The sequence below is a fragment of the Acomys minous genome, assembly GCF_964271855.1.
Source record: "Acomys minous genome assembly, chromosome: 17".
Classification (NCBI taxonomy): Eukaryota; Metazoa; Chordata; class Mammalia; order Rodentia; family Muridae; genus Acomys; species Acomys minous.
In genome coordinates this window covers 52,549,189-52,576,738 of record NC_140500.1, presented here as the reverse complement: position 1 = coordinate 52,576,738, position 27,550 = coordinate 52,549,189, and the positions used below count along the sequence as shown (strand labels likewise).

The following is a 27,550-nucleotide window of genomic DNA, read 5'->3' as shown; positions in this document are numbered from 1 at the left end:
TGATGCTGCGATTTTGTGGCTAGTGTCCAACAGATTACTACACTTCCCAGCAGGCCTTGAGATGCGCACGCGCAGACAACTTGAGGAGTCAGTGGGGCGTTAACTCTGGTTCTGAGTCCCGCCAGATCCTGGATTCTACGCGGAGTCTTCAAGGTCTGTGGCAGACAGGAGGCCACCGAATTCTGCGTTCCGGCCTTCAGCTCAATTCTTAGCTGAGCAGAGCGAGACGGCGGCGGCGTATACGGCCCACCATGGCCGCGAACGTGAGTGCTTTTTGGTCCCCGGGCCACACCATCATCCCGGCCGCTTTTTCCCCTGGGTCTGTGCTGGGTCCTTCGGTGGTGCGACTCCAGTGGGTGCAGCGGCCCTAATCTCCCTGTGCTTGTCCATCGGTTCGCCCACCCTCAGCCGCGCGTTTGTGGGATGCTCCCTTTAGTCGAGTCCGCTCGTGCACGGCTGCACCTTCCACTCCTAGTTTCTCTCTGGGCCCCTGGGGATATGAAGCTTGTGGAACGAAAGAACCACGGGGAAAGTGTCTGTCGGTGGTCAGGTTAGTGAGGCAGTCTCGCCCAGGTGCAACTGTCCAGCAAAGGTTGCTTTGGTGTCCGCACTCTAGCGGGTGTGTACACCTAGTGTGTATCCAAACTGCATGAGCCTGTCTGGATGACAAAGAGAGGTAAGCTTTTCTCTGCCGCCTGGTTCCTAGTACACTGATTGGCTGGAGATCCAGGATAGTTCCCCTCAGGCCTCTGGCTTCTTCCTCCTGTAACTAGTCCTTAAGAACTTTCCTAGTGAAACCTAACATCCATTCAACAAACGGAGGAGCTCTACCTACTGTGGGCCTGGGTGTGAGAGAAGCTAGTGACTCACCACTGCCTATGGTGAAAGTGCCTCTGAAGCCAGCTCAGGAGCAATGCCAACCCCAGGCACACCCTCTCTCCCTCCTTGGTAGAATGTCATTGCTGCACTCCTTGGGCCTGTTACACCCTTTTCCCAGGCTCCTCCTCTGTTCAGCAAATCTCTTCTTGGCCTCCCTACACCTTCTGGGAAGCCAGAGTTTGTTTCACCCACTGTCCAAGCAATGTCTGCTTGGCACATTGTCCAGCCCTGGAAGGGGAGGAGAACCAGAGGTTAGGGATGCTGCGCTGGAGCCAGAGGAGAAGGCAGCTAATGGACCAGCCTGACAAGAGCAGGTGGGCTCCTGCTGACTCTTATCACTAACATCAAGACACCTGCTTGGGGGCGGGGCGGGGGTGCTTCTGTCCAGGTTGGCATGCTCCGTCATCAGTCTGGGAAGGTGCTGATGGGGGCAGGCTTCAAGCCTAGAGGCAAATCCAGATCCTTCCATAGTAACTTCTCTGAGTTCACTCTCTCGTGGGATCAGTTCTTTGAAGTTTGAGGAAGGTTGCAGGGCACAGAGCCTTGTCCGTGGGAGGATCTTAATCCGTGAAAAAGTCACTCTTACAGGCTAGTGCGCACATAGCCCTGGTAGGCAGGGGGTCTGACTCTCACACCAACAAGTGTAGCCACACTCGGATATCTTCAGTAGCCATGCCTTTAGCCATCCATTGTTTCACTGCTTTCCTGGGAAGACGTGAACAAACATCCATTCGTGTCAGACAGGATAGCCATAGACCAAAGGAACAAGTCCACCTACTCCATTTTGGTGAGCCAAGGTTTTCCTGGGCTTACTTGCAGGAGCATGGGCATTGCCAAAGCTGCACACCAGCATGAGTGGCCACCTCTGGAAAGCTGCAGAGATGGAGCTGTGTCTCCCTCCCCCTCCAGAGAGCGTTCTGCCTCCTCTACACCCCAGCAGTACTACATGGGAGAAGGGGAGTGGCTAGAACCTCAGGAGAGGGTACGAAGACCCTCTCCCATTCTTCCCGGGAACGTGCCTGACCAAGTGAGGGCTCATTTGGGTAATCACGGCTGTTCTGATTTCAAGATGGCAATGGTTACGTCATGCCTGGGACATATCATGCCATAGCTGAGCCACTAAGCAGAATAAGGAAAAAAAAAAAAAAAAAAAAAAAAAAAAAATATATATATATATATATATATATATATATATCTTAAGGCAGTGCCTGGAGCATAGGCATCTGAATTCAGTATTACAGCTGTCCTGTCAGGTAGGTATTATCACCAGCAAGCGAGGAGCCAGGACCACAGAGGTGGAGCAGATTGCCAGGACCGCACAGCAACAGTGCTGAGATTCCAACCCTGCTATTCCAACTTCTTGGCCCTGTGTGTTCCTACCCATGGCTCAGTTGCTTGTTGGTGCTGAGCCCTGCGTGCTGGGAGTGGAATATGTTACTGAGGATACATAAGTGTGTATATACACCTGCATATACACACACCCGTATAGGTGCCATTTCCCATTTCACCCTTCCCCCAGCTGAAGGAGCATCTTCCTGGCCTTAAGTGGAACCAGTAGGAACACAGGTCTCTTTTTCCTGCCTTCAATTATTCACCTCTAGTTACAGCTGAGTGATGAAGAAGACAGTCTAGGGTAGAGGGCTCAGAGTACATTGAATACCCACTCACTACTTATAAGCTGTTGATCTAGCCGGCTATCCTGAGCAATGCACCTCCATTTCCTCATCTGTAAAATGAGGTATAGCATCTTTCCCCTTGAGCCAGCCCATGACTGGCCTGCAACAGACAAGTATGCCATTATGGGCATCCTGCTGGTTGATGGTCACCTTCTTGTCTGCAGTGATTGCCTCCACTGGGTTTTAGGTGTGTTCTGGGTGCAGTGGGTGTCCTCAGCAAGCCTGAGCCAGCAGTGGAGAGCAGCCAGAAGAAGTGGCATCAGCTATGCTCAAAGACTTTGTCACAAATCCATCCTCTGATCCTAGGCAGGAAGGGGCCTGGTTCTCTAGGGTGCCTGCCAGGTGACCACTTAGTATCTCTGTGACTTTCGTCCACACCCACAGTCTGGGTGGCAGCTCCAGTTTTAGTTATGGAGAAATCTGATAATGTTCCTATTAGTTGTAACTCCCACAGATACCTAGGAGGCCCTGGCCCTGAGCCACCACCCCAAGCATTGGATTTGCACACCCACTTTACCCATGAGGAAATGGAGGGCCCACAGCTGATGCATGGCAAAGCCAGGATTCAGGCTCAGTCTCTGCTCTTGGTGATGAGCACCAGACATACTTCAGACAGTAGCAAGCCGGGTGAAGCCTGCTCCGCTGACCTGTGCCGTGTGGCCTATGGGAAGCTGCCTGGGCATGCCCATCAGCCTTGTCTGTCTACCAGTCCTCCACAGCCAGAGCAGATAAGCTGCTGTTTGACACCATTGCTCCACAGTCCCCTGCTGAGGGCACCCTTTCCCTGAGATCTGCCTCTATGCCTCTCCTCCAAGTAGCCTGTCTTGATGTCCTAGCTGGAAGGTGCATCCAGCACGAAGCCCACCTCTCACTAGACACTCAGCACAGTCTTTGGTAGTTCTTACATCCAAAAGGCTACCTACCACTCTCATAGCACAGCACTGTCCTCAGGAAACCAAGCTGTTACTTCTCCAATTTAAATAAAATTATATTTCTAGCAGCTTTGTAAAATAGATTATTGGTATCTTTACCATATGCTTAAACATTGGCTTAATTTATGCTTAACTTATGGTCCGGAAATTCTGTGCCAAAGTCTGGTTATCCCCCAGTGTCTGTGGGGAAGAGGGGTTCTTCCAGGAATCTCCTTGAACCCCAAAACCATTTCTCAAAACTCATCAAACTCAATTTTCCCCCTCAGTATTCCAGTACCAGCAGCAGAAAAGAGCATGTCAAAGTGACATCTAAGCCCCAGCCAGGCTTCCTGGAGCGGCTGAGTGAGACTTCCGGCGGGATGTTCGTGGGGCTCATGACCTTCTTACTCTCCTTCTACTTAATTTTCACCAATGAGGTAAGATTCAGAGTGAGGATCCAGTAGCTGGACTCAGAAACAAAAGGGCCTGGGTTTTACAGGAGGGAAAGGGGATGCTGGGTCAGACAGATTTCTCTCTGCTGTGACACACTTCAGTGAAGGCCACAGGGGCAGTGTGAGTCAGTTCCCACACCTGGAAACCTGCTTCAGGCATGGCTGCATTGAGGTACGTGGCTGGATTACTGGAGATCTCTGCCTCTTTATTATGACATTTTTCTTGGGCAGCCTCTTCCCTTGGGTGGGCAGATGCGGCCCCAGCATCCCTGGTCTCACATCCAAGCAGCTTAGACATCTGAGGGAAAGGGGGAACCATGTCTGTCTTAATCAGTTTTACAGACGTTATAGCCGTCTCTCAGATTCTTGCCTTAGATCTCAGCCTTTTGAACCAGGATGGGACTCAACCCCACCTGGACTACATGGCCTGTGAGGGGATGGGAATAATCAAAGGATGCTGGAGAAGGTCCCTGTCGCCCTAGGTTCTCCCCGAGGCTGCAGCTGGGTATCTCTTTGAGCCCAAGGCTCACCTTTGGGTGAGACAGCTGAAGTGTGTGAGCTAAGCTGAGAACACATCTGGTTGGTCAGGCCTGGATCACATGATTTGGACAGTGGTTCAGATTGGCCTTTGTAAGCCACATGGATTGGGATGGAGGGGAGTGGAAAGCAGAGGCAAGTGGCGGCACAGAGCTTTTCCCAACTTCAGGCTGAGACTGTAGGGTCTGCTGGGGAAAGCAGGAACCTCGAGTTCTAGTCTTGAGTCTGTGGTTGCTAGAAATCAACATCTGTGCTCACTGAGGCCACCTGCCCACAGCCAGGTGTCAAGCAGTACCTGAGCTGTTGAAATCCCCTCTTCTACACTCTGACAGGGCCGTGCACTGAAGACAGCCACCACGCTTGCAGAGGGGCTGTCACTCGTGGTGTCCCCCGACAGCATCCACAGTGTAGCTCCGGAGAATGAAGGGAAGCTGGTGCACATCATCGGGGCTCTAAGGACTTCCAAGGTAGGCTGGGTGACTGGGTGAATAGGCTGGGTGACTGGGTGGCAGTTGCTGACTGCGATGGCTCTGGGCTGGGCCTCAGAGACAGACCCACTTGGATGCGATTGTACCCTGTGACTGGGTAGACAAGTCCCTTCGCAGTCAGTGTCCCCTGTGCTAATGACAGCAGTCTCACAGCCATGTGCTGAGAGCAGCTCAAGTTACAGTTAGCACACAGATGGTCTGATGATGAGAGCTCAGCTGTCTAAGCTCAGGGTCACGGATGTCGTGTTAAGAGCTGAGGTTGGCAGCCGCATGCTGGTCTCTCTCATCATTACTTCCAGTCCTGCCTTTGTCTCTCTTGCAGTTAGGCTGCTCTGGGCTGGGGATTCTGGAGTGCCATGAGTCTGACCTTTATACTTTTGTTTCTCTTTGAAGCTCTTGTCTGACCCAAATTATGGGGTCCATCTCCCGGCTGTGAAGCTGCGGAGGCATGTGGAGATGTACCAGTGGGTGGAGACAGAAGAATCCAGGTGAGGAGCCAGGCATCAAGGGATTGGAGGATGTGAAAAGCTCAGGCTTAGTTAAGCTAAAGGGCAGTAGCTTTCATGCAGATGCCATTTAAACAAATTCAGTGTGTAGAGTCTGCCTGTCAGAAAAGTGTCAAACTCTAGCATTAGTGCATGGTGACCTTTTATTTGGAGGTGGCAGTAATCTAGTGCAGAGTGGGCCAAAGCAGAAAGGGAGCTGCACAGCTTCCTGACCTGGACATTCCAGGGTGTACAGCCCAAGGCATGACAATCCAGGGTCAAATGGTGTCACTAGGATCAGCATGACGCTCCCATCATCAGTCCCTGCTCAACTTTTCCTGCACTGGTCCATCCTCTCACAGAGGGCACAGGCCACTTCCCAATTACCTCACAGCCGGTAAGAAGGCCCAGGTCAGTCTCAGAGGCCAGAGAGGGCCACCTGGAGCCGGGACCAGACTCAACCTCACCTGAACTACGTGGCCTGTAATGGAAAGTCAAGAGATGCTGGAAAAGGTCCCTGCCACCCTAGGTTCTCCCAGAGGCTGCAGCTGAGTATCTCTGAGCCTACAGCCAGGCGCCTTGGGTGAGCCACTTTAAGTGTGCCGAGAAAGCCTCCAGAGGCAGTGCCTGCTCCATGGAGACCAGGGACTGTCTGTTCTTGAGCCCACCAGGCTTTCACTCCCTGTGGATGTCTGGGCCTTGAGACCACTTCTGCCCTGAGACACTAAGAGAGCAGATGGCCTTGGGTACCAGAACTGACTCTTGCGCCTGTGCTTTTTCTGCAGTGAGTACACGGAAGATGGACAGGTGAAGAAGGAGACCAAGTACTCCTACAGTGAGTCTGGACCTTTTAAGCCTCTGTACATCCCCAGGACATGTGACCTCCATCCTAGCCCAGGCTGGCAGTGGTGGGCAGTACAGTGGGACTGTGGGCAGGTGTGGAAGGCCACAGCCCAGCAGAGTTTCTGGGTGCCAGTCCTCAGAGTCCTGCATGCCCACCATCCAGGGAAGTCTGAGCACCCACTTTAGTCCCCATGGGCTATGAGTGCTAGTAAGAGGATGCTGCGGCCACTCTTAACTGGTCTGAATTATTCCTTCTTTTCATGCAGACACAGAGTGGAGGTCAGAAATTGTCTCCAGCAAAAACTTTGACCGAGAGATTGGTCACAAAAACCCCAGGTGAGAAATGGCCTGTGCCTGCATCCAGCCTTGCTTACCTTTGCAGGCTCCAGCCTCAGTTTCTTATCTGGGTGTTGGGTTAAATTAACTCTGCCCCACAGGTTGGCAAACGCATGAGATATAGTTTAACACCATACCCTGTGTTGGCACCAGGAACACAGATCAAGGCCTGGTGAAGGACTGAGGGGCCCCTTTGTGCAGCCAACTGCCTTGTGACTGTTAGCCCAGTTGGGGGCTCTAGGAGTAGTGGCATTTGTTACGGGCTTTGTTAAGATTCCTCACAGGGAAATTACTCTGTGGTAAGGGGTGAGGAGGGCGATGTGACACTTGGGCTTGACTAGATCATGTAGAGCCATGGTCCAGATTGAGCCAGGAAGATGGTCAGCACTTGGGGACTGGCCAGGCTGTGCAGAGAGACTCTATTTCATGGCTAATAGGGTGGGACAGGCTAGTGGGTCTGGATAAGACAGTATAAATCATTGGGTGATAAGACAGAGTTGGGGTGCTCAGCCCAGAGAGGGAAATAGGAGCCCTGGAGGTCATACTATGCCTACACTTGCTGGATCCCCTTCCTGGGTAGAGACTGTCACCAGCACATTACAAACCGAAGGTGACCAGACAGCTCCCGTCCCATTATTGACTCATCCCTATCTCTCCTACAGTGCCATGGCAGTGGAGTCTTTCACAGCAACTGCCCCCTTTGTCCAAATTGGCAGGTTTTTCCTCTCAGCAGGTAAGTCTCAGGTCTCCTGTAAAAGCCTTTCCATCCCTTTGGCCTCTTCCAAGGCTGGGACCCCAGCACCTAGTAGGCCCACAGTCTATAGTGGTTGGTATCAGGAGCCAGCTGGCCCGCAGCTCAGAATCATACTCTGGCTGGGGCCAGAGGGAGATGAGTCCTCAAGAGGTAGAAACCCTACTCCAGCCAGTTCTCCAGAAGCCTGGACTGTTCTAGAAATTACTCCAGGTCCTACATACTTGCCACATTTTTGTGCACGTCTATTCTGAGCAGATATTACACAAGAGACCTGCCTTGGGGAGTGCTCAAACTAGTTTAGACAAGGCCCTCCCTCCCTCTGACCACTGGTTCCACCTGTGAGCCCTATCTGGCATCTAGCTATACCTCAAGAAGGTGCATCACAGCCTCTGTTGTGACTCTAAGGAGAAACTCTCAAGGCTTAAGGTGGCACCATGAGTCATAGTAATGCTGGGGTTCCATCTTTGGGCCTAACCTGGGGGTGTGACAGAAGATCATTGAGACCCAGATTGTCAAGCTTAGCCTGGCTGCCCCAACATCTCTGCCACTCAGGTGGTGCCTGTGGTAGAGGGGACTCCGGCCTAGATGTGGGTAAGTTTGCTCTGATGGCAGAAGCCAAGACCTCTCTCAGAACTGTGGCTACGCCAGCAGAGCAGGAGAGGGCATGGAAAGCCTTCCTGGAGGACTTACTGAATTGGGCTGACTCTGGCACAGGGAAGTTCTGGAAGAGACAGAGTTGGGGGAAAGGGCACTGCAGCTGGTATGGTGGCACATGCCTATCATCCTCGCACTCAGGGAGCTGAGGCAGGAGAATCACAAGTTTGAGACCAACTTGGGCTACATGGTGAAACCCGGTCACAAAACAAAAAAGAAGCCATGCACAACAGCACAGGCTTGTCATCCTTGCACTTGAGGAGTAAAGGCGATAAGATCAAGAGTTCAGAGTCACCTTCAGCCCTGTAATGAATTGGAGGCCACCACAGGCTACATGAGGCCCACTGCCTTTAAAAACAGTTCACTCCATTTGGGAGAGCCATGTAAGCAAAATCCAGAGGGTGTAGGCTGGGTGGTAGCACGTGCCCTGCTGTCTGTTGGCACCAAGGATACAGTGTCAGGCTATAGCGTTAGCAGACCAGGGCTCTTCAGTGTAGTGCATGGTTTCTGAGCATTCTGCTTCCCTCAGGCCTCATTGACAAGATTGACAACTTCAAGCCCCTGAGCCTGTCCAAGCTGGAGGACCCCCACGTGGACATCATTCGCCGAGGAGACTTTTTCTACCACAGTGAAAACCCTAAGTACCCAGAGGTACATGGTAAACAAGTGGGCTTCCCAGATAGCAGAGGCCATGGCTTTTGAGTAGCACTGAGGGTAGCATGCGGCACTTGGCCAGTGAGACTGGAGATGGGCAAGCCTTTTAGGGAACGGGACAGTCTGGGCAAAAGAGTGCAAAACAGCCAAATGCTGAAGATCTGATAGATCACCATTCACTAATTCCCTCCACACTTCTCTTCCACTCTCAGGTTGGTGATGTTCGTGTCTCCTTTTCCTATGCGGGACTGAGCAGCGACGACCCTGACCTGGGCCCGGCTCATGTGGTAATCGGCTTCCCAAGGGCTGACCCGCCATGATTCCCCGGGCCCAAATGCCTTGGGATCTGTCCTGACTGAGTTGTCCTCGCCCATTTGCACAGACATTAAGCTTGTGCAGAGGTCATTTGTTCTCCACAGCCGCTCCTGGACCCCAGGCTGGGAGCCACAGTTCTTGGTGGAATCCGCCCAATCGTGGCAGCCCCTTCACCCAGCCACAGTACTTGGTCTTGGTTCCACACAGTACATATGGTCAGAACTCTACACCATGGCCTGACTTAGGAGGCAGACAGAGAAGACTTAGGGCTCAGGCAGCCATGGTGAAAGTAGTGTAGATGAGCCAGGCCTCGTCTGGTTGCTTGATACGTATATGTGTTGTCAGTCATCTGCTGCCTGCTGTGACCACTAGTCCTATCTGTAAGTAGCTCTCAGTCCAGGAGGACAGCAGGGCCTTTCCCTGTGTGGGCCATCCCCACAGTAAGTGCCACTCTACAGAGGCAAGGAGAGACAAGCCCAGGTCCTTCCACCTCCTGGCTAGTGTGCAGTCTGAGGGGTGGGCTGTAGGTCTCACCCTGTGCCTCTGTCACTCAGGTAACCCCACTCAGCTCTAATAACTGACTTCTCTGACCAGGTTACTGTGATTGCCCGGCAGCGAGGTGACCAGCTCATCCCATACTCCACCAAGTCTGGGGACACCTTGCTGCTCCTGCACCATGGAGACTTCTCAGCTGAGGTGAGGTGCCACTGCCTGTGTGGGGTGGGCACACCCTGCCCTTCTTCCCAGTGCTATTTAAGAAGCCCCACTACTAGAGGTCATGGCCAGTGCTGTACAACAAGAAAAGGAAATGGGACAGCGACCTGTATAAGCAGGGCACTAAGGACTGACACTGTCCTCTCAGTCATCAGCCTTGCAGCAGGAGAATAGTGAGAAAGGCCGGGAAGTGCAGAGAGGAGTGTGGCAGCCATGCCCCAACACGGTGGATTTCTAATAGACAGTTTCTGTGGCCAGGGCCTCTGTGGCAAGCCATTTTTATGGAGGCCCTCAAACTGGACAGGTCCACCCTAGAATGGTCGAGCCAGGTAAGAAAGGGTTCACTTTGTCAGTGGGCAGCAGAAGAGGCCACTCTGAAGTGGCTCTTCTTCCTTCAGGGACACCAGTGGAGTGTTTGAAGCTGCAGGATCAGGGCCCTGTGAGTAAGGTGATCTCCCACACACAAGTCCCACAGTCCCCAGATGTGCCTTTTCCAGCTGTATTTGGGACGGGTCATGCCTTAAACACAGTGCTGAATGGGAGATGCTGAATAGAGAGAGTATTGATTCTAGCTCTTGCTAGTATACCCAGGGGATCACTGTTAGGGCCTCCCTGTGTATCTTAAGCAGATGTGGAGGTTTCAATCCAGAACAGCCAGAAAAAGCCAAGGGCACGTGGCTTCAGAGCATAGCTGTGGCCCTTGTGCTGCTTAATGGGTACTCAGCTGCCCTCTGTCCTTCCGTCCAGCCACAGCCGGGGGGTTATAGTGGCTGGGCCCAACCTGCTCCTTTTACCTGGCCAAGATAGGGTGTGGTTGATTTGTTGTTGGAGAGCCTGGTTACCAGGCTCAGCCTAGGCTGAGTCACCCTAGGGACAGCTCTAAAATTAGGAAGCCCTTTTCTCTTTCCCAGGGCTTTGCCCAGCCTTCTCTCAGGCAGAGGCCCAGGTCTCTCCTCCAGAGAGTGGTGGGTGGAACGTGTGGCTGAGGAGGCCTGAGAGGGAAGGTTTGGCTAATACAGACAAGCAGGCAGGCACACAGAACTGAGAAGAAAGCTGGGCCTCAAAGTCAGGGGAGCCCCAGGTCTGGAGAGTTCAGGGGCTCAGACCACAGCACTACTCACAGGCCCCTGTCAAGTGCCCCCCTAGTCCTGGTTCTGCCTGACACTAGCCACAGACCTTAAGCCAGTGTCTTACCCTTTCTGAACCCATTTTCACATGTGTGAAACAAAACATTTTTTTAAAAAAACACTACTGTCTTCATCCTCATCTCATGTGGTAGCACAGGCGTGTGAGAATAGCTTTCAAGTTAACTGCCTATGGTCACGCCATGGGGTTTTATCACAACCTCAGAGCCTCAGCTTCCTGTCTCTGTAAAATAGAGAAGATTAATAGTTGGGTTATTTTAAGAGTCAGAGCAGTGTGCTTGTAAACCACAGGGCAATGGACAGCTAAATACTGAGACAGGCAGTGTCCATCTTTGTGTTGTGTTAGAGATTGGACAGTCAAGAGTTCAGTCAGAGGCTGGAAAAGATTCTCAGAAGAAATAGCATCTAAGCCAAGACTGGAAGAAAGTGCAGAACTGCTGGGCACCTGTGGGCAGGCCATCTGCACAAGACAGTACACTTTACCTGGTCTCACTATAGGTAGCCCAGGTCCAGGTGGAGGGTCAGACGTGGAGGAGCTATGGCAGTTGCAGTGTCAGAATGAGGTGGGGTGGGGAAAAAGGGAGGCCAGCAAGGCTAACCTAAGAGCCCAGTGAGGAGCGGAACAGTGATGTGCGGATCATGGTAAACAGTGGGGAAACAGCTGACAGAGCTTGCTTGTATGCTGGGGGGGGGGGGGGTAACAGACCACAGCTGGCCCCCAGGTTTTGGCTTGTGCAGGTGGGTGGGCAGTAGGGTTGTGTGGCCATGGAGACCACAGAATCAGGTTGAGGTGGGGCTCTGAGTCAGTGCTCAGCATGCCAGGAGGGTGGGAAAATGTGTAGGAAGCAACAGGAACCTGGCATTGTGGCCCCAAAGCAGTGCTGGGTGTTGGTGTTGTTTCAGTTACAGGTGCATGGGTGCATGGGAGGTCCTGGGCGGAGTGGATGAAGCAGCCAAAGGATAGCAGCATTTACAGGCCAGGGAGAGCACCAGGGACAGACGGGCAGAAGGCACAGCCTACAGCGTAGGAGGGAGACAGTTGGGGTCAGGAGGGTCCTGAAGCCCCAAGCAGAGGGCTAGCGCTTCACCCAGGACCAGCATGCACTCTCATACTGGCCACTCAGAAGGATGGAAGGTGTCTCCATATGGAACAGCTGCCGTGGGAAGGGTGGTGGCCTTTTTCCAGATGAGACCATGAGCCATAAAGATCTCTTATTCCATGCTCTTGAGCCAGAGCAGGCCGGCAGACACAGGTGAGAGGTCCGCCCATCTCTGTGCTCAGTAAGGAAATAGCCAACAATACCCCCACACCCCAGGACCCACTTTGCTGGTTGGTGACTCCCTGGGTCTTTACGCTGTGCTGCCTTGTCCTACAGGAGGTGTTTCGTAGAGAACAGAAGAGCAATTCCATGAAGACATGGGGCCTTCGGGCGGCTGGGTGGATGGCCATGTTTATGGGCCTCAACCTCATGACGCGGATCCTGTACACCCTGGGTAGGTGTGGTGTAGCCATCTCTCTTGTAGCTGAAATCCCTCAAATCAGAGTCATGGATAGCTCTGCCTAGGCTTCCTTTTCTCAGCCCTGCTTGGGAGTTTCATGTATGAAAACTCCCCCTAAAGCCAGGCAGCAACTAGCACATCTGGAGCCTGCAGAGGGGCTGCTCACTTTCCTCAGGGCATCAGTCTAGCATCAGAGAGCCCAAGTTTAAGTGTCCCAGTTTAGTTCAGGAGCTAGTGCCCAGCCTGGAATGGGCCGGGCTGACACTGTCCATGCAGGATAAAAACCTGCTCAGGAGGACTCAGTTCCAAGGCCTCTGCCCCAGTGTGTCCCCATCCATCCTTATGGTGCAAGCAGAAACCCTTCCCCCACTGAGGTCTTTGGGCTGGGGAGAGGTATGGCTGGAGCACATCCCAGATTGACAGTAAGTGTTGGGGTTGAGGGGGACTTCCTCGTTTACAGATGGGAAACTGAGGTCATCCCTCAGACTTTCCCTGGACAGCTGAGGTGTGCTCACAAGTACCAGCCATATCATGGCCACATCAGAGAAGGATCAGAATTAAAACCAAACTATCTTGGCCATTGACTAAAGACAAGCCAGTCCCTGAGTCTCGGTCTCCACCGTGTTTGAGATGCTCTTGTCTGTGATCATTTCTTCCCCTGGAGGCATGTTGACACTAAGGGCAGATGAGTGTGGAGGGTAGGAGCCCTCCTGTCCATCAGGCAAGCCCTGTCCTCTGCAGGTTTGGCACAGTGCCTCAGAGCTCGGACCCTGAGCAGTGCAGGGAATCATATTGGCTCTGTGGAAGAGGCTGTTATGGGTGTCTTTCCAGCGGCCTCAGTATGGACTTTGCAGGTCCAAAGCACTCACACTTGGGACTGGGCTATGCAGGAATCAAGTTGTGGCCACTAGCTTGTCAAGCCTCTCCTCCCCTGGGTATCCTAGGTGGGTGTGAGGCTGTTTGGCTCTACCTTGTTGACTCTTCTCCCTTGAATGGCGGAGAGGAGCAGTCTAGAGCAGGGAGCACAGTGTGCTCAGGGACTCACGGCCTTTTCTTTCCCCACAGTGGACTGGTTTCCTGTCTTCCGAGACCTAGTCAACATTGGCCTGAAAGCCTTTGCCTTCTGTGTGGCCACCTCGCTGACTCTGTTGACTGTGGCTGCTGGCTGGTTCTTCTACCGACCGCTGTGGGCTGCTCTAATTGGCTGCCTGGCGCTGGTGCCCATTATCATTGCACGGACCCGGGTGCCAGCCAAGAAGCTGGAGTGAGGCCTGAGAGGCCAGGCTTTGTCACCTCTGCCCAGCTCCAGCTGGAACAGGCATCTGCACACCCCACTCTTCAAGGAACCAGTGTCTACACCTGCACACAGGGTTCCATGCTCGTTAGCTCACATCTCCACTCCACTTCTTGGCAAGTGCAGCTTTGGTGGCCAGAAGCAGCCTGAGGATGGCTACCCAGCGAGTCCTGTCCTGCTTCATGCCTTCCCCTCTCAGGGCCTCATTCCACCCAGCTGTCAGCTGATGTGCTGGTGACGGGCTCAGCCTTCTCACTGCCCATCCCTCATTGCTAAAACCAAGTGCCAGGACTGCTATACAGCCACCAGGTTCAAGTCATACCCCGGCAAAGAGCCATCACCCCCTATACTGCTGGCCATGTCTCATCGGTAGGATACACATGCTCAGGCCTCAGGAGATGTGCTCCAAACCGAGTCTCTGGGTACCTGTGGCCTGAAGAAACACTGAAGAGCTTTTCCCAGAGGTCACTGTCACTGTGGCTGGACAGAGAGCTTCAGTATACGCCCGCAGGCCTGATTCTCTTACTCCACTTCCTCACGCGTCCTATCCCAAGAAGGGGCTGAGACTTAAAAGTTGGTAAATGGCTCACTTGACAGTTCCTGTCCCAGAGTGTAACTCAGTAGGAGTGGTTTTAGTGGGTGTGGCTTGACCGGTTTTAGTTCCTGAGGCCATGGGGAAGCTTTAGCTTTGTGGTGCTTTTGAACCAGTGCCGGGTTGGGAAGGGAGGAAGCACCCCCTTCGCTGCCGTCACAGACCACCTCTTCTTCACTTGAAGGTGACTTTGACTTTGTAGTTAGTGTGGCAGGAAAGGCTGGAAGCTTTTCTACTAAGTGACCCCTAGTCAACGGAAGCCACGAATCAGGGCTGAGGCTTGCTGTAGGAGGCAGCCCTTTCCTGTGGGAATGCTTTTGCCTTGACACTCCAGCCTCAAGTAGTTGTTGTAGAGTGGTTCTTTTGCTTTTAATATCTATCACTTTCCTCATCCCAAGTAAAATTCGCCCATGCTAATGGACATAATTTCTACGTTTCCTCGCTACTATGGCATCCTTTGAAGAGCTGCTTAGCTTTGATCTCACCACAGAGCTTTGGTTTATCCTGTATCTCATTTCTATTTGCAAACAGCCCAAGTAGTTGCTGTAGCAACAACAGTATGCTTGGTACCTGACTAAGATGTCAGAACCCCTGACCCTAGTGACATCTAACAGTCAGTCCTTTTCATGTCCTGTCGTATCTATGCTTTCAGCTGGGGCTGTTGGTAAAAACGCAGCCAAAAATGGCTTACTGGGTTTGGGATGGAAACAGTATTTACTACTGCTCAGTGCATGCTGGTAATTCTCATCTAAACTCCAAAAGATGGTTTGGGAAAACTATATAATTAGTGATGGCTAAATACACAGTCCTTGGGATTCAGTGTATGTAACCTTTTCTTACATGGGTTTTACTTACCACTCAACAGTATTAAGAGCAAATTATAGAAGAATAACTTGTGAGAAACCATGAGGTTTGTATTCTTTGTATTAAAATTCAAAATAAATTTCTACCTGTCTTTTGGTATAGGATCTTGCAGCAGTCTGTTTGGGAGGTGGTTGGGAGGTGGTGGCGTTCCAGTCTTTTAGGGTTCAGACTCTCCATTCACTCAGCTCCTGGTTGCTGTTAAGTGACTTCAGTTCTTTCAAAAGGGCAGCTCCAGTATTCGCCTGTAAGCCTACTTTGTCTTGGCTCTACTTAAACTAAATGACTCATGCTTCACAAACCTAGAGAATGTGCTAGAAGTATGATGCAGAGCTGAAAGCACTGGCTTTGAGTGGCCCACACATCAACTCTGTCCTACTGACTGGTGGTATGGGGCCAACCTATTACATCTGTAAAGGGGACCAGAGCCTGTCACCATACATGGCTGTCATGAGTGAGCAAGCTGAAGCCCAAGTGCCTGGTGCACGGCACTCTTCATGCTTCCTTCCTGTCTGAGGCGCTGCCACACTGCTATCTAGCAAACTTTCCAAACCTAACGTGTCATTCCCATCATGCCTCACAGCTGACACTTGCCAGAATAGGTTACATATCCAGAGACATGGTCGTGCCTAACCAAAACCCCAGAAACAAACTTGTGTTTAGGAAGCTTGTCAGGTTCTGGTGCAAAAGTGCCAGAATGCGGTTCCCATGGTGACCTAGGCTGTTTCTCTACTAGTGTTCAAAATGAGTCATAGCCCAAGTGTTCTGTTTGTTTGCCTTGGTAAGAGTGACTCAACATTTTAAAGACTCAAAGATGAAACAATATTGAATATAGTCACACACAAAAACCTTCTGTGTGTGAGGAGTTCCCAGCCTCCATGAAAACAAACCTGAGCTTTCTCTTAAGTCTTACTGCACATAGAAGAAGTCTGTTGCCTGGATCCTCTTAGCTGGTTTAAGACCTGAAGGAAAACTCACTGCAAAGTGTTTGTAGGTAAATGCTTTATTTTTTGTAGAGATTTTATAAAAGGGCTTTCTCCTGAGGAGCTGGTACACAGCAGCTTAGTAAGTGTATTAGTACAGAGTAAATGTATTCAGAACTGAATAGTCTAACACTAATCTTCGACTAACATCTTCATAATTCTCCATTTCTTTTCCCTTCCTTGAGTTTAGCTCTTTGTTCTAGTCTGCCACTGTAAAGTCAACTCCAAAAGTGCCTTGACAAGAGATACCTGCGTCTCTGACAGCACAGTCTTGGGCAGCACTGGGAACCTGACTCAAGAGAAGTCAGGCCTGAAAAGTAGATGCCCTGCGTCTGCAGCAGAGGAGAGCAAGCATTCCATGTGTGAACTGCACTGAACGGTGTGTCCCAGTGCTCCAATACCCAAATTTTTCCAGTGATTTCTATTTAAAAGACAGAAGTGAAAAATAGATAAGGCATTGTGGCATCTGCCTGTAATCTCAGCCCTCAGTGTAAGACACGGATTTTGAGTGGAAGCCAGCCAGGGCAACAAATAAGACTCTCTAAAACAAACTCACATTTCCAAAGATGGGAAACCCAAGGTCCAGGGGTCAGACGGTATCTCCATGGAACGTGTTCCAAATGCCAGAGCGGGCTCTGGGCAGCTTCCAGCACCACCCCGTGGGGCTCTGGCCCAGGCTGGTGTCAGACCAATCTGCAGCACAGCTTCGGTTTGGGACCCCTCAGCGGTCTGCCTTCTCTGGCCTGGTGGACACTCACACCTCACAGCTTCTCAAATGGAAAGAGATGGGACGCCTCTGCTGCCCGCCTCCTCCGGGTCATCTTCGGGTTCTCCGGCTTCTGCTCTTGTTTAACCTCTCGGTTTTGTGGCCAGGAAGCAGCCAGAACTCTGGCTGCTTCTGCCTGTGAGCTGGTCCCTTCCTCCTCATCAGAAGAGAGTCCGCCTCCGGCATTTGCATGGGGAGCTACTGCCTCGCTCTGGGGGGGGGGGAAGACAGTGGAGGGGGCACTGTGGTTAGCTGCACATAGCTGACTTTAAAAGGTAGCAAAGGTCCCCAGAAAAACCCAGGCTTGAGACTGCCTGGGCCACTTGGAAGACAAGTGTGCTGGGAGGTGCTGGGGGAGCCCAGGCTTCCTTACTGCCCTTCCCCAGCCTAGGAACTCATCCAAACAGGTACATAAGCAAAGGCTGCTGGTGGGAAGAGGGTGTCCAGGCAGGCAGCTCAGTCAAGTCCAGGGGCAAATAGGTGCTGCTGTACACATCACCTCATTCTGACATACATGCATGGTATTTTCAACTACTCAGTGCTTATGACCAACCTTCAGCATTAAGGAATCTGAAGTGGTACCCCCGGAAGCTGGCTGGGTTAGCTGGGGGAGCTATGAGCAAGTGAGAACAAGCCAGATGAAGGGGTCCTTAACCAGATTCACGTGAACACATGACTAAAATGTCTTTAGCAGGCAACCAGGCAACCAGAAAGATCATAAAGGGAAAAGAACATTTAGAGCACAGTCTCTGGGGTCTGACTTAGTACTTATCACTCAAGTGTTGAAAGCTCTACCTGCACAGAGATGAAAACCCTCCTCCACACCCAGCAATGGGGCAGGTACTGCAGCTGTGTGGAAGTGTGCAGGCCTGAAGCTGGTCACAGTACTGGGAATCCTGGAAGCTAACAGGTGCAGACACACTTGCACTGCCTACATGGAACTCTATAGCAAATTAGACCCAGGGAGGTGTCTAGGTTAGGATGCACCTGAGGTCAACAGGCAGGCATCCTAACATAAAGCCACCTACAACAGGCTGGAGAGATGGCTCAGAGGTTAAGAGCACTAGCTGCTCTTCCAGAGGACCTGAGTTCAATTCCCAGCAACCATATGATGGCTCACAACCATCTATAATGTAATCTGGTGCCCTCTTCTGTTGGGCAGGCACACATACAGACAGAACATTGTATATGTAATAAATCAAAAAATTAAAAAAAAAAAAGCCACCTACAATGTGACGTCACAGAATCGGGCCAGGGACTGAGTGGTAATGTTAAAGCAACTTCTGTTTGCCTGCTTCACTTGTCTCAGAGGCTCACTTCCTTCTGCTGCCCTAGGCCTAGTCCTGGAAGCTTCTAGCCTCTGTTCAATCTAACCTAGGCCTAGGATGTTTTCAGCCTCTGAGACTTACTATTAATAAGCTTACCCTTTCTTATTCTTACTGAGCTCTGGGCTGCTGGCTGGTTCAACTCAGCTGTTCTGGCTCAAACTCCTCTCCCAGCTAACTTAAAACAATCTGGTTTTTCTCTAAGCCTCTGAATTGTTCTGCTTGGCCCCAAACTAACTCCAACAATCTTTTCTAGTCTTCTGGCTCCTTCTCACTCTCCAGTTTGTTCTGCCTTCACCTGTGTCTAGCTTGTTCTCTCATTCAACGTCTCTCTGAAAACTCTCCTGGGAAAACTGCACCCTTGCCCCCACACTGCCCTTACATAGCTTCCCTTTCCTCTCTCTTCTCATGAGAGTTGGGCATATCCTATTCTGTGACATCTTTCTCTGATTCATCACTTTTTCTGATACTTTCAAACTTGAGTGCAACCCACGGTAGCACATACCTTTAATCCTAGCACTCGAGAGGCAGAGGCAGGTGGATCTCTTTTGAGTTCCAGGCCAGTCTGGTCTACAAAGTAAGTCTAGGACAGCCAAAGCTACACAGAGAAGCACTGTCTCAAAAACCAAAAACAAACCCAACAACAACAACAAAAACAAACAAATAAAAACAAACAAATAAACATGGGTGCTGCTTTCTACAAACTAACTTTCCTTCATTGTTTGGGACTTAAGGCACGTACCACCACACCTGTGCCTAAGCTTTTCTTTACCTGAAACTTGCTCTATACTAGCCTGGCCTTGAACTCAGATCTGATTGTGTCTGTCTCCTGGATTAAAGGCATATTTGCTTTCGAGCCAGATCACACAGACCTAGTCCTAGAAGGTCTTTGGATGTGATCTCTTGCCAGAGTAGCCATGTTCTGAATTAAAATTCCCCTCCATGGTAACCTTAGGAATCTAACTCCAGGCTTGTTTTGTATACAAAGGCCCACACTGACCTTGGCCCCATATCGGAGTTTCAGCCTCTCCCTGATGAGCAGACCTCTGACCAGCAGCTTCCAGTTCCCCAGAGCCCGCTTCTCCTTTTTCTGCAGGCAGAAGTAAGGGGAGGAAAAGGTGAATCAATAGCAACATCAAAAAAATATCAAGGCGGAGCCTGGCACTCTGGCACCTGTATCAAAGCAATTTAGGTTAGAAGAGTCTCCCTGCCTGGGCAGACGGCAAGTAGTTAAAGCTCTTGCTGCACAAGTGTGAGGACCAGGGTTTGGGTCCCTAGGATTCTCATAAATACTGGGTGTCCATGGCAGCCTGCCTGAAATTCTAGTCTCAGTGGATGGAGACAGGATCCCTAGAGCAAGCTGGCTAGCTATCACTGAGCTCACTCTGCTTTGACTGAGAGACCCTGCCCCAATGAATAAGGTGGTGGATTGATTCCAGGTGGTAAGAAGGATTCCATTCCAGACATTAACCTTGGCCCTCCACATGCATGAATGCATACCCCCAGGCACACATATACACACGTGCACACACCACATAAAAATCAATACAAAAAAAAAAAAAAACAAGGGCTGGGCATGGTGGTGCACACCTTTAATCCCAGCACTCAGGAGGCAGAGGCAGGTGGATCACTGAGTTTGAGGCCAGCCTGGTCTACAAAGCAAGTCCAGGAAAGCAAAGGCTACACAGAGAAACCCTGTCTTGAAAAACCAAAAAAGAAAGAAAAAAGATAGGGTCTCCCATCACACCAAGCCTTGCTTCCAAACCACAAATCAGATTTATGTAAATAAAAGCCACTAACAATCAAGTGTTTTGTAGGCATCACTGACTAGAAGGCAGCAATCAGGTCTAGAACCTAGGCCTTCCAAGTCAGGACCACAGTCCCTGGAATTTGCAAGCAGGCAGGCAGAGGATGTGGAGTACGGGTGGGAGCTGTTTTACCCAGAATTCATCCCTAGAATGCCCTCAAGTCAGAGCACCAGGAGAGCTAACAAATGGACTTTCCCACCTTCTTTCACAATGCGGAAGTGGGCTGGGCAGGGGAGCCCAGCTGGAACTTGCAGTTTTCCTCATGAACCCCGTTCACACTACTTACTTCCTTCTCCTTCTTCTCAATGAGGTCCTGTTCATTCTCCCAAGCAGCCAGCAGCACGTCTTTGAATTCCTCACAGACTACGTAGCCTTCAGTTCTGTGGGGATATTAACACGGATGAGCTCCCAGAGTTGGCCGCCTACCCTGCCCTTCCTCCCCTGTTCAGAAGCCAGTGGCCCTTTCTGAGTATTTGGGGCCCTGATGGACATTCTGGCCAGCCGGTGGCAGATGCCATCCATGCAGGATGCAGGCCTGTGGGAACCTGTACCTCTTCCTCCACAGACCCTGCCTGAGCGTTGAAGTGATAGTCCTCAACCCTAGGACTTCACACAGGAGCGCTCAGGAACCATGCCTTGGTCCCCAGCCCATGAGCAGCTCTAGGGAGCCGTGCTTCAGTCTAGAAGTCTCAGGACACTCACTGCACTGGGTATGCTGCTTCTTGGGACTGACGGGGCTACAGCTAACTTTAAACCCAGAGTCAAATCTGGAACCTACGTGCCACTAGCCTCAGCCTCCCCAATTGCCACCGAAGGCCCCTCACGCACACTGGATGGCAGTAGCCTCCATGGAAATCGAAGCCAGTGATGGCCTGCACACAGTCGATGCCCAGCTTGCGGGCCACACGGTGCAGATTGGGCAGGTTCATCTGGACACAGCCGATAGGCATCATGCTGGGCAGGAAGAGATACACATTCCCAAACTCATTCCGAGGTACCTGCAGAGATGGGCATGCCAGGGAGGAGCTGGATGGAAAACAAGGCAGCCTACTCTGACACCCCCTGATCCCACCCCCAACTCCAGAGTTGTCCTTACCTTCCCATCTACAGCCACAGGAGGCTGATACTCTTCTGTCTGCCAGTGACCATAGAGGGCCAAGTCATTGTAGTCCTGCAGCTGGGGCTCCGAAAGCCGTGCTTTCCGGGCGCGGTTGGAGAAGCCTTTCACCATCTACTCCAGAGGAAACGGCCAGGCTGTAACAAAGGCTTCCAGCTCTAGGCACTGACTTCACCCCAGGCACTGAGTGCCTTCACTGTGACACAGGTGGACCGTCACCAGCCACCCTGTACAGGGCACTACATGGTTCTCACTTTCCACTAGGGAGGGAAAGCTGAAACTGAACTTCAATCTGTAGCCCAGGCTGGCCTCTAATGCCTGATCCTCCTGCGTCAGCCCAAGTCTGTGATCACAGGTGTGCCAGCATGCCTGACCTCTGTGCTTTAGATTACTACTAATCTCCATGAGCCCAAGAGGTTCATCTCACTCACTACTCTGTGCCTAAAGCCACAGTTCACGAAGGACGGCTTTTAAGTTCTGTTCTAAGTTCTGAGTTCCATTACAGTGAGAAAGTGGCCTTAGAGAAGAAGTGACTTACTTAAGGTACCATGGTTTACAGGTGACAGGAGCCAGAATTTAACCCAGATAACTGCTTATCTCTCGGTAGAGTGGATCAACTAGTCTCCACCTTAGTGTCACCCGTGGAGAGCAGGGTCTGTTCAGCATGCCAGTGCACAGATGCCTAGCAGCCAAGACCTAGATCTTTTTCTGGGGAGCTGAGAGCTGAAAGGAGGAGTGGCAAACAGGTTGCACAACACAGACAAGGGCAGCACTGGCAGCGAGCTAAGGATTAGCTTCTGGGTGTGGGCACACAGGCTGCTCTGGTGCAGGGGTCAGGTCAGCAGAGGTCGCTGGTAAACGGCTACATGTGACTTCTCTCATCCTTGAATTCTTTTCCTTTTCTTCAAGCCATCCTTGAAGGCTTTTAAAAAGCCTTTGGAAAACCACTCTTTAGATGAAGAGCTCACCAAAGGGACTCAGGCTTGGTACTGTCCTAGCTACATGCTGCACCCTGCTCTCAAGCCTAATTCTCCTGGCATAACCCCTCAGCTAGCCCTGTGGCTCTCAGCTGACTTTTGGCTCTGACAGTCTCCTGAAGCAGCTGTTTGCTCTGGTTAGCTTTTTATTGTAACTTGACACAACCTAGTGTCACCTGGGAAGAGAGAACCTCAACTTGAGAACTGCATTCATCAGATCTGCCTGCAGCCATCTGAAAGAGAGTATCTTGGTTGATGACTGCTGTGAGAGGGTCCAGCTGTGAGAGGGTCACTATGTGTGACACCCTATCTGGGCAGGTGGATCTGGGCTGTGTAAGAAAGCTAGCTGAGAGCACAACTAAGGACAGTTTCTCCTTGGTCCCTGCCTTGAATTCCCTCAATGATGGACTGTGACATGGAAATGTAGGCCAAATAAGCCCTTTCCTCCTTCAACTTGCTTTTGGTCATGGTGTTTACCACAGCACTAGAAAACAAACTCGGCCATAGTTCATCCAGAAGTGTTCAGTGAGGACAGCAATCATGGCACATGAGGAAAAGGCAGTCCTTGCTGACGGCTCAGGCTGTAGGGGAGGTGTAAGGAATACAGGGTAGAATGGGGGCAGGCCACAGCGAAGCTGAGACATAAACGGAACAGGGAAATGCTGATCAGAACACAGCTGGAGAGAAGGACATTTAGGACCCAAGGATAGGGAGAGCAGCTGTATCTGGGGTGCTGACGTGGTCTAAAAAGGAGGAGACAGGTGCCACATGTAGTAGAAGTTTTGATTTCTTTAAAAACCCAGTTATGCTATGTAAATAGGTTTTTGTTTTAATCCCAAGTGTGGGATATGGAGCTGCTTTTAGTTTATCCACAGCTGATAACCGCCTCATGCAGCTTGGAGAGGGGCAGCTAGTACCAGCCTCATGAGGCTTGGAGGAGGGCATGGTCTTTGCCAGCTGCAGATAGGTTAATTCTGAGGACTCTTGAGAGGATTTAAGAATCAAGAACCAAGAGAGAGCCAGGGAACTCCAAAAAGGACGCTCTGGGGGGCGAGCACACACTTCAACAAGATGGTCAGAAAACACTCCAAGAGAGAGACGAGAGGGAGAGAAGGAGGGAGAGAAGGAGGCAGGCAGGGAGGGAGAGTTCAAGGAAACAGCTGGAGGAGGAAGAAGGCGGCTGGTCAGCTGGACTGCCAGACATCCCGAGGACTGAAATTGATATTGCCCCAAAGAACCCAACAACGCTAGCCAACTGGAAGCAGCTAAAGAGAACTCCAGGCCTTCTCCCCACAAACCTTCTTTCTCTCCTACCTAGTGTTGGCGGGGGCGGGGGGTGGAAGGGAGATAGAGGTCTAAGAAACCCCACTAAAATCGATATAAGACATACATGCAATGGCCACAGCATTAATTATGATCACGTGAAGCCATAGGCTCAAGTGACGGCCAGCTAGGGCAGGTCTGCCACACAGGGCAGTTGTCCTGAAAAAGCCACAGAGCTATAATACAGGGAATGCATTTGATGTAGGAAAGAGGCTGTCTGGTACTCAAGAAAGCAGTACTAAGGGCAGAGCCAGGAAGATGGACATCAGAACAAAGGGAGAAATCTGGGGTCACACTAGATGTGTGCTGTTACCTGACCAATGGTACAACTACTATGAACTGCGATACTGAAAACCAAACACAGAATTACAAATAAGGACTAAATAAAATTTAACTGGCTCAGAGATTTGTGTGTATTTGTGTGTGTGTGTGTGTGTAAACATGTTGAAATGCTATTTTCAATATATTCAAAGACTTCTTGTGGTTTTTATATGGCTATTAAATATTATAAAGGTGTGACTCTTACTGTAATTCCACTGGACAGCATTAGTCTGGGAGTGAAAAGGTCTAGGGCAGATCCCAGCAGGCCTCTGACAGAAGAATAAGTGTGCATAAAAGGGACACTGTGCTCTGCTAGTGTGGTTGAGCCAATGTCTGTAACACCTTGCTGAGTTCATGACCCTCACAGGCAACTAACCTAAAGATGTCACAGAGTCAGAGGCAAGTGCTGAGAGCAGGGCCTGTGAGTCCTGAGCCCAGGATGTTACTAACTGCAAGGCCTACTGGCAAGTCATATATGATACTGTCTGAACTCTTAACCTTCTCATCTGTAAAACTGACATCACATCATGGTATTGATCCCGAGGGTCACTGGAATGCAACAGATCATACATGATCCCTAAGGTCACTGGAATGCAATAAATCACATATAAGCAAAATGCCTGGTGAACTTTGGCATGCAGGGCACCCAGGCTAGGTTTCTCTATGAAGCAAGGCTTGTACCTCAGAATAATCCAACAACCCTGCTTTATCTGCTGGCTCTTGAGTTTATAACATGAGTCTCCAGGCTACTTTCTGGTTTTTCTGAGACAGAGTCTCCTTGTGTAGCCTTGACTGTCCCAGACTCACTTTGTTGACCAGGCTGGCTCAAACTCACAGAGATCCACCTGCCTCTGTCTCCCTGAGTGTTGGGATCACAGGCGTGTGTGTGCCACCACACCCAGCTATGGGACTACCTTCTGGCCTACAGTTCTTATTTGAAAAACTTATTTCTATTGAGAGAATATCTTGTGAACTGTATGAATCCAACACTTGACAGTAAAAAGCTAATGGCCTATAGCTGAGGCAGGAAATAAGAGGTGGACCATCCAGTAGACAGATAGGATTCTGGGATAGAGCCAGGTGCAGGACTCAACCGGTAAGATGTGAGGAGGACAAATGTATGGCACCTGAGCACAGGTAGCCAGCCACATGGCAAAATGTAAATGAATAAAATGAGTTATTTTAAGTTATGAGCTAGTCAGAAAAAAGCCTAGCTATATGGCCTAAGTACTTTTAAATATTTTGAATCTCATGCCTTATTTAAAAATAATTTAAATGATTATCTCCTCAAACCCTACTCAAGGCAAAGAACAGGCTATTTCTGGCTGCCTATCTGAGCATGCACCAGTATCACTTCCTTAATACCTCTCCTTCCCAGCTCTTGCTGCCAGGAACATCTCTCTGCAGGCATCTCACTGTTACCTTGTAGGGCACTTCTCCAAGCCGTACCACTCTTGCTTGCTTCAACCATGTGTCCCTGGAGTGCAGAGTATGCACACAGTCCCTAAGAGAAGACAGACAAAAGACAAACTCAGCGCACACTGTAAGGATGCGAGTCCTCTGGGTCTCACCTGAGCTTGTATGTAGCAGATGTGGGCATGGCCCTGTTAATTCTCCTCCCGGGCTTTACCTCACACCTGGAGTAGGCTCCTTGCCCTTCCTGCACCGCACAGTGGAAATGGCCTCTTCTTTGGACTCCCTGTGCCCAACTGTGACCCTTACCCGGCTGGAGCTTTCTATCTGGGGTGTTGTACCTACCTCTGGCTGCCCCTTTCCCAAGACTGCCACCCAGAGCCTATGGTTGGAGCTCTCTCTGTGGCCTGTGAGGGAAGATGCAGGGCAGCACAAGCAGGCACCAGCACTCACCAGGCAGCATCTTCTGAAGGTCTGACCACTGTTCAACACCAGGACATCTGAATGTCCACAAGGTGTGGTACACTCAAAAGAAAATTCTGAGAAACCAACTAAAGGAGTGAATAGACTGTGGTGGAGGAAGGTGCATACAGAAGCAAGCAATGATTCGGGCCTACGGTTAGGGGGTTGTTCTGGCTTCACTGTCCCTGAGCTCAGAGCAGTAGCATAGGCCTACAGTTCCTTCAGCGCAGCTCAACACTCCCTTGCTGAGCCTTCATAAACAGACATGCCCAGGACCTCTTCAGCTCCAAAGACTAACCCATTTGAAGACAGGGGCTCTTACAAGCATTAGATTTGTAAACACTAGAAACCTGCTCCACAGTCTGAGCTTTATTCATTTGCTTTCTACTGCTGTTTATCAAACCTACAGCACAGTGCAGCACAGCACAGCACAGCAGGCCCACATCAGTCCCTTTACACCTTCCTGAGCCCCAGGAGCTTGCTCATCAGCCAGGGTAACCAGCTCATCCTCTCTACCTACAGGTAGTGCTTCTCTGTTAGGACAGAGGCTCCACCCTGCACTCCCATTGGAACCAGAGCATCTTTGATTGACCACAGGACTTCAGACAGGAGCAGACAACGCAGCAGGCAGAGAGGCTAACGGGCAGGCATCCCTTCAAAACTCCAAAGAAACACAGCCAGAAAGTACACATAGCACTTTCAGAAAATGCCAGCTTCCAGCCTTCTCACACTCATCAGAATGGCTATTACCAGCACTTCTGAAGGGGACAGGGAGTGACTGGTAGCATTGTGTACTGCTAGGGGAAAATGAATGGTGTGGCCTCGGAGGAAACAGGTCAGCCATTCCCCCCGAAGTTTCTGTGATGTGCAAAGCACGGACTCAGCTAACACACATGCAGCACTGCTCCTAACAGCCAAAAGGAGGAGCTGGAGTCAACAGAACGTGGCTTCTTTAGAAGGGAAAACAGAGTTTTACGGAAGGAGAGGCCAGCAAGATGACTCAGTAAAGGTTGGTGTGACTCCCCAACAAGGAACAAAACAGGACACCCTTGTGCAGGGTCTACATTTCTGTGTTTTCCACTTATTTAAAGCAGCCCCTATATTTTGGTCCATACACATCAATGTTTTAAATCCCTTCTTTCATTTGTTTCCTACTGCTATTGCTCAAAATCTCTGCTTCTATTTTTTTTTCCCCTCAATTCTAAATTCTACTCATCTTTCTTCAGGTTTAACTTTGTAAATATGATACATCTGGTTTTTTATTTACAGTACTTTTCTGATGCCTTCATTTGCCTGAAGTACACAAGCTCACACAGAGCACAACTTCTCAACCATTCTTAAGGACACAGCTGGTCTTATATTTTAACTGTCTTGCATTGACATAATTTCCCCTACAGCTTTTTGCTCTTGGTCTTTTAATACATGCTTGTTTGTGAGCTCTAATTTCTTAGTCACAGAACACAAATACCATGGCTCACCCCTGAGACTACTGTTTTGTTTTGTTTTGTTTGTGTTTTGGTTTTTGGTTTTTTTTTTTTTTCAAGACAGGGTTTCTCTGTGTAGCCTTGGCTGTCCTGGACTCACACTGTAGATCAGGCTGGCCTCAAACTCACAGGGATCCACCTGCCTCTGCCGCTCAAGTGCTGGGATTAAAGGTGTGTGCCACCACACCCAGCTACAAATGAGTCTATGCAGCAGGTGCTAGTTCCGGGCCACCAGGAGGACAAAGACGATGCTTCACACACCTGGAGTAGACAGCTTCTCCACGACAATACCCGAGGACTGCAGCTGTCTCAGGGTAGATGGCCTGGAACTTCAACAGATGGCGCTTCAGAGCATACAGAGGGTGGTTCTTATATGTGCTGATGGAGGTGGGCAAAGACTGGTCCAGGTGCTTTGCCTGAAACTGCAAAGGCCAGACAGTAGTGAACACTCTCCTAGATGAGGAAAGGGGTGTGAGTGGAT

At 50.6% G+C, this 27,550-nt stretch overlaps 2 protein-coding genes across 3 annotated transcripts in view; one reads left to right on the top strand and one right to left on the bottom strand.

Moving 5' to 3' along the window:
- Window positions 1-71: 71 nt before the first annotated feature.
- Window positions 72-15,197, top strand: TMEM43 (transmembrane protein 43). Its single transcript, XM_084766359.1, has 12 exons — window positions 72-263; window positions 3,754-3,903; window positions 4,788-4,922; window positions 5,337-5,431; window positions 6,214-6,263; window positions 6,538-6,607; window positions 7,270-7,340; window positions 8,545-8,666; window positions 8,882-8,956; window positions 9,579-9,680; window positions 12,220-12,337; window positions 13,409-15,197. Exons 1-12 carry the CDS (start codon window positions 252-254, stop codon window positions 13,609-13,611), a joined length of 1,203 nt encoding a protein of 400 aa, XP_084622485.1. The 5' UTR covers window positions 72-251; the 3' UTR covers window positions 13,612-15,197.
- Window positions 15,198-16,075: 878 nt separating this feature from the next.
- XPC (XPC complex subunit, DNA damage recognition and repair factor) overlaps window positions 16,076-27,550 on the bottom strand; it is a 36,306-nt gene continuing 24,831 nt past the window's right edge. Inside the window, exons 10-16 of one of the 2 annotated variants that reach the window (XM_084765523.1) lie at window positions 27,331-27,491; window positions 25,076-25,214; window positions 21,069-21,203; window positions 20,801-20,970; window positions 20,259-20,352; window positions 19,165-19,254; window positions 16,076-17,050 (exon numbers count right to left, since the gene is read on the bottom strand). In XM_084765523.1, coding sequence (XP_084621649.1) covers window positions 16,835-17,050; window positions 19,165-19,254; window positions 20,259-20,352; window positions 20,801-20,970; window positions 21,069-21,203; window positions 25,076-25,214; window positions 27,331-27,491 — 1,005 coding nt within the window. In that variant the 3' untranslated portion in view covers window positions 16,076-16,834. The remainder of the gene's footprint in view (window positions 17,051-19,164; window positions 19,255-20,258; window positions 20,353-20,800; window positions 20,971-21,068; window positions 21,204-25,075; window positions 25,215-27,330; window positions 27,492-27,550) is intronic. The other variant, XM_084765524.1, reaches the window with a different exon arrangement.

What these genes read in the sequence shown, in the direction of transcription:
- TMEM43 (XM_084766359.1), top strand. An exon ending in ACTTAATTTTCACCAATGAG is followed by an intron (nt 3,904 to 4,787) that starts GTAAGATTCAGA and finishes ACACTCTGACAG; the next exon opens with GGCCGTGCACTGAAGACAGC. An exon ending in ATTGGTCACAAAAACCCCAG is followed by an intron (nt 6,608 to 7,269) that starts GTGAGAAATGGC and finishes TCTCTCCTACAG; the next exon opens with TGCCATGGCAGTGGAGTCTT.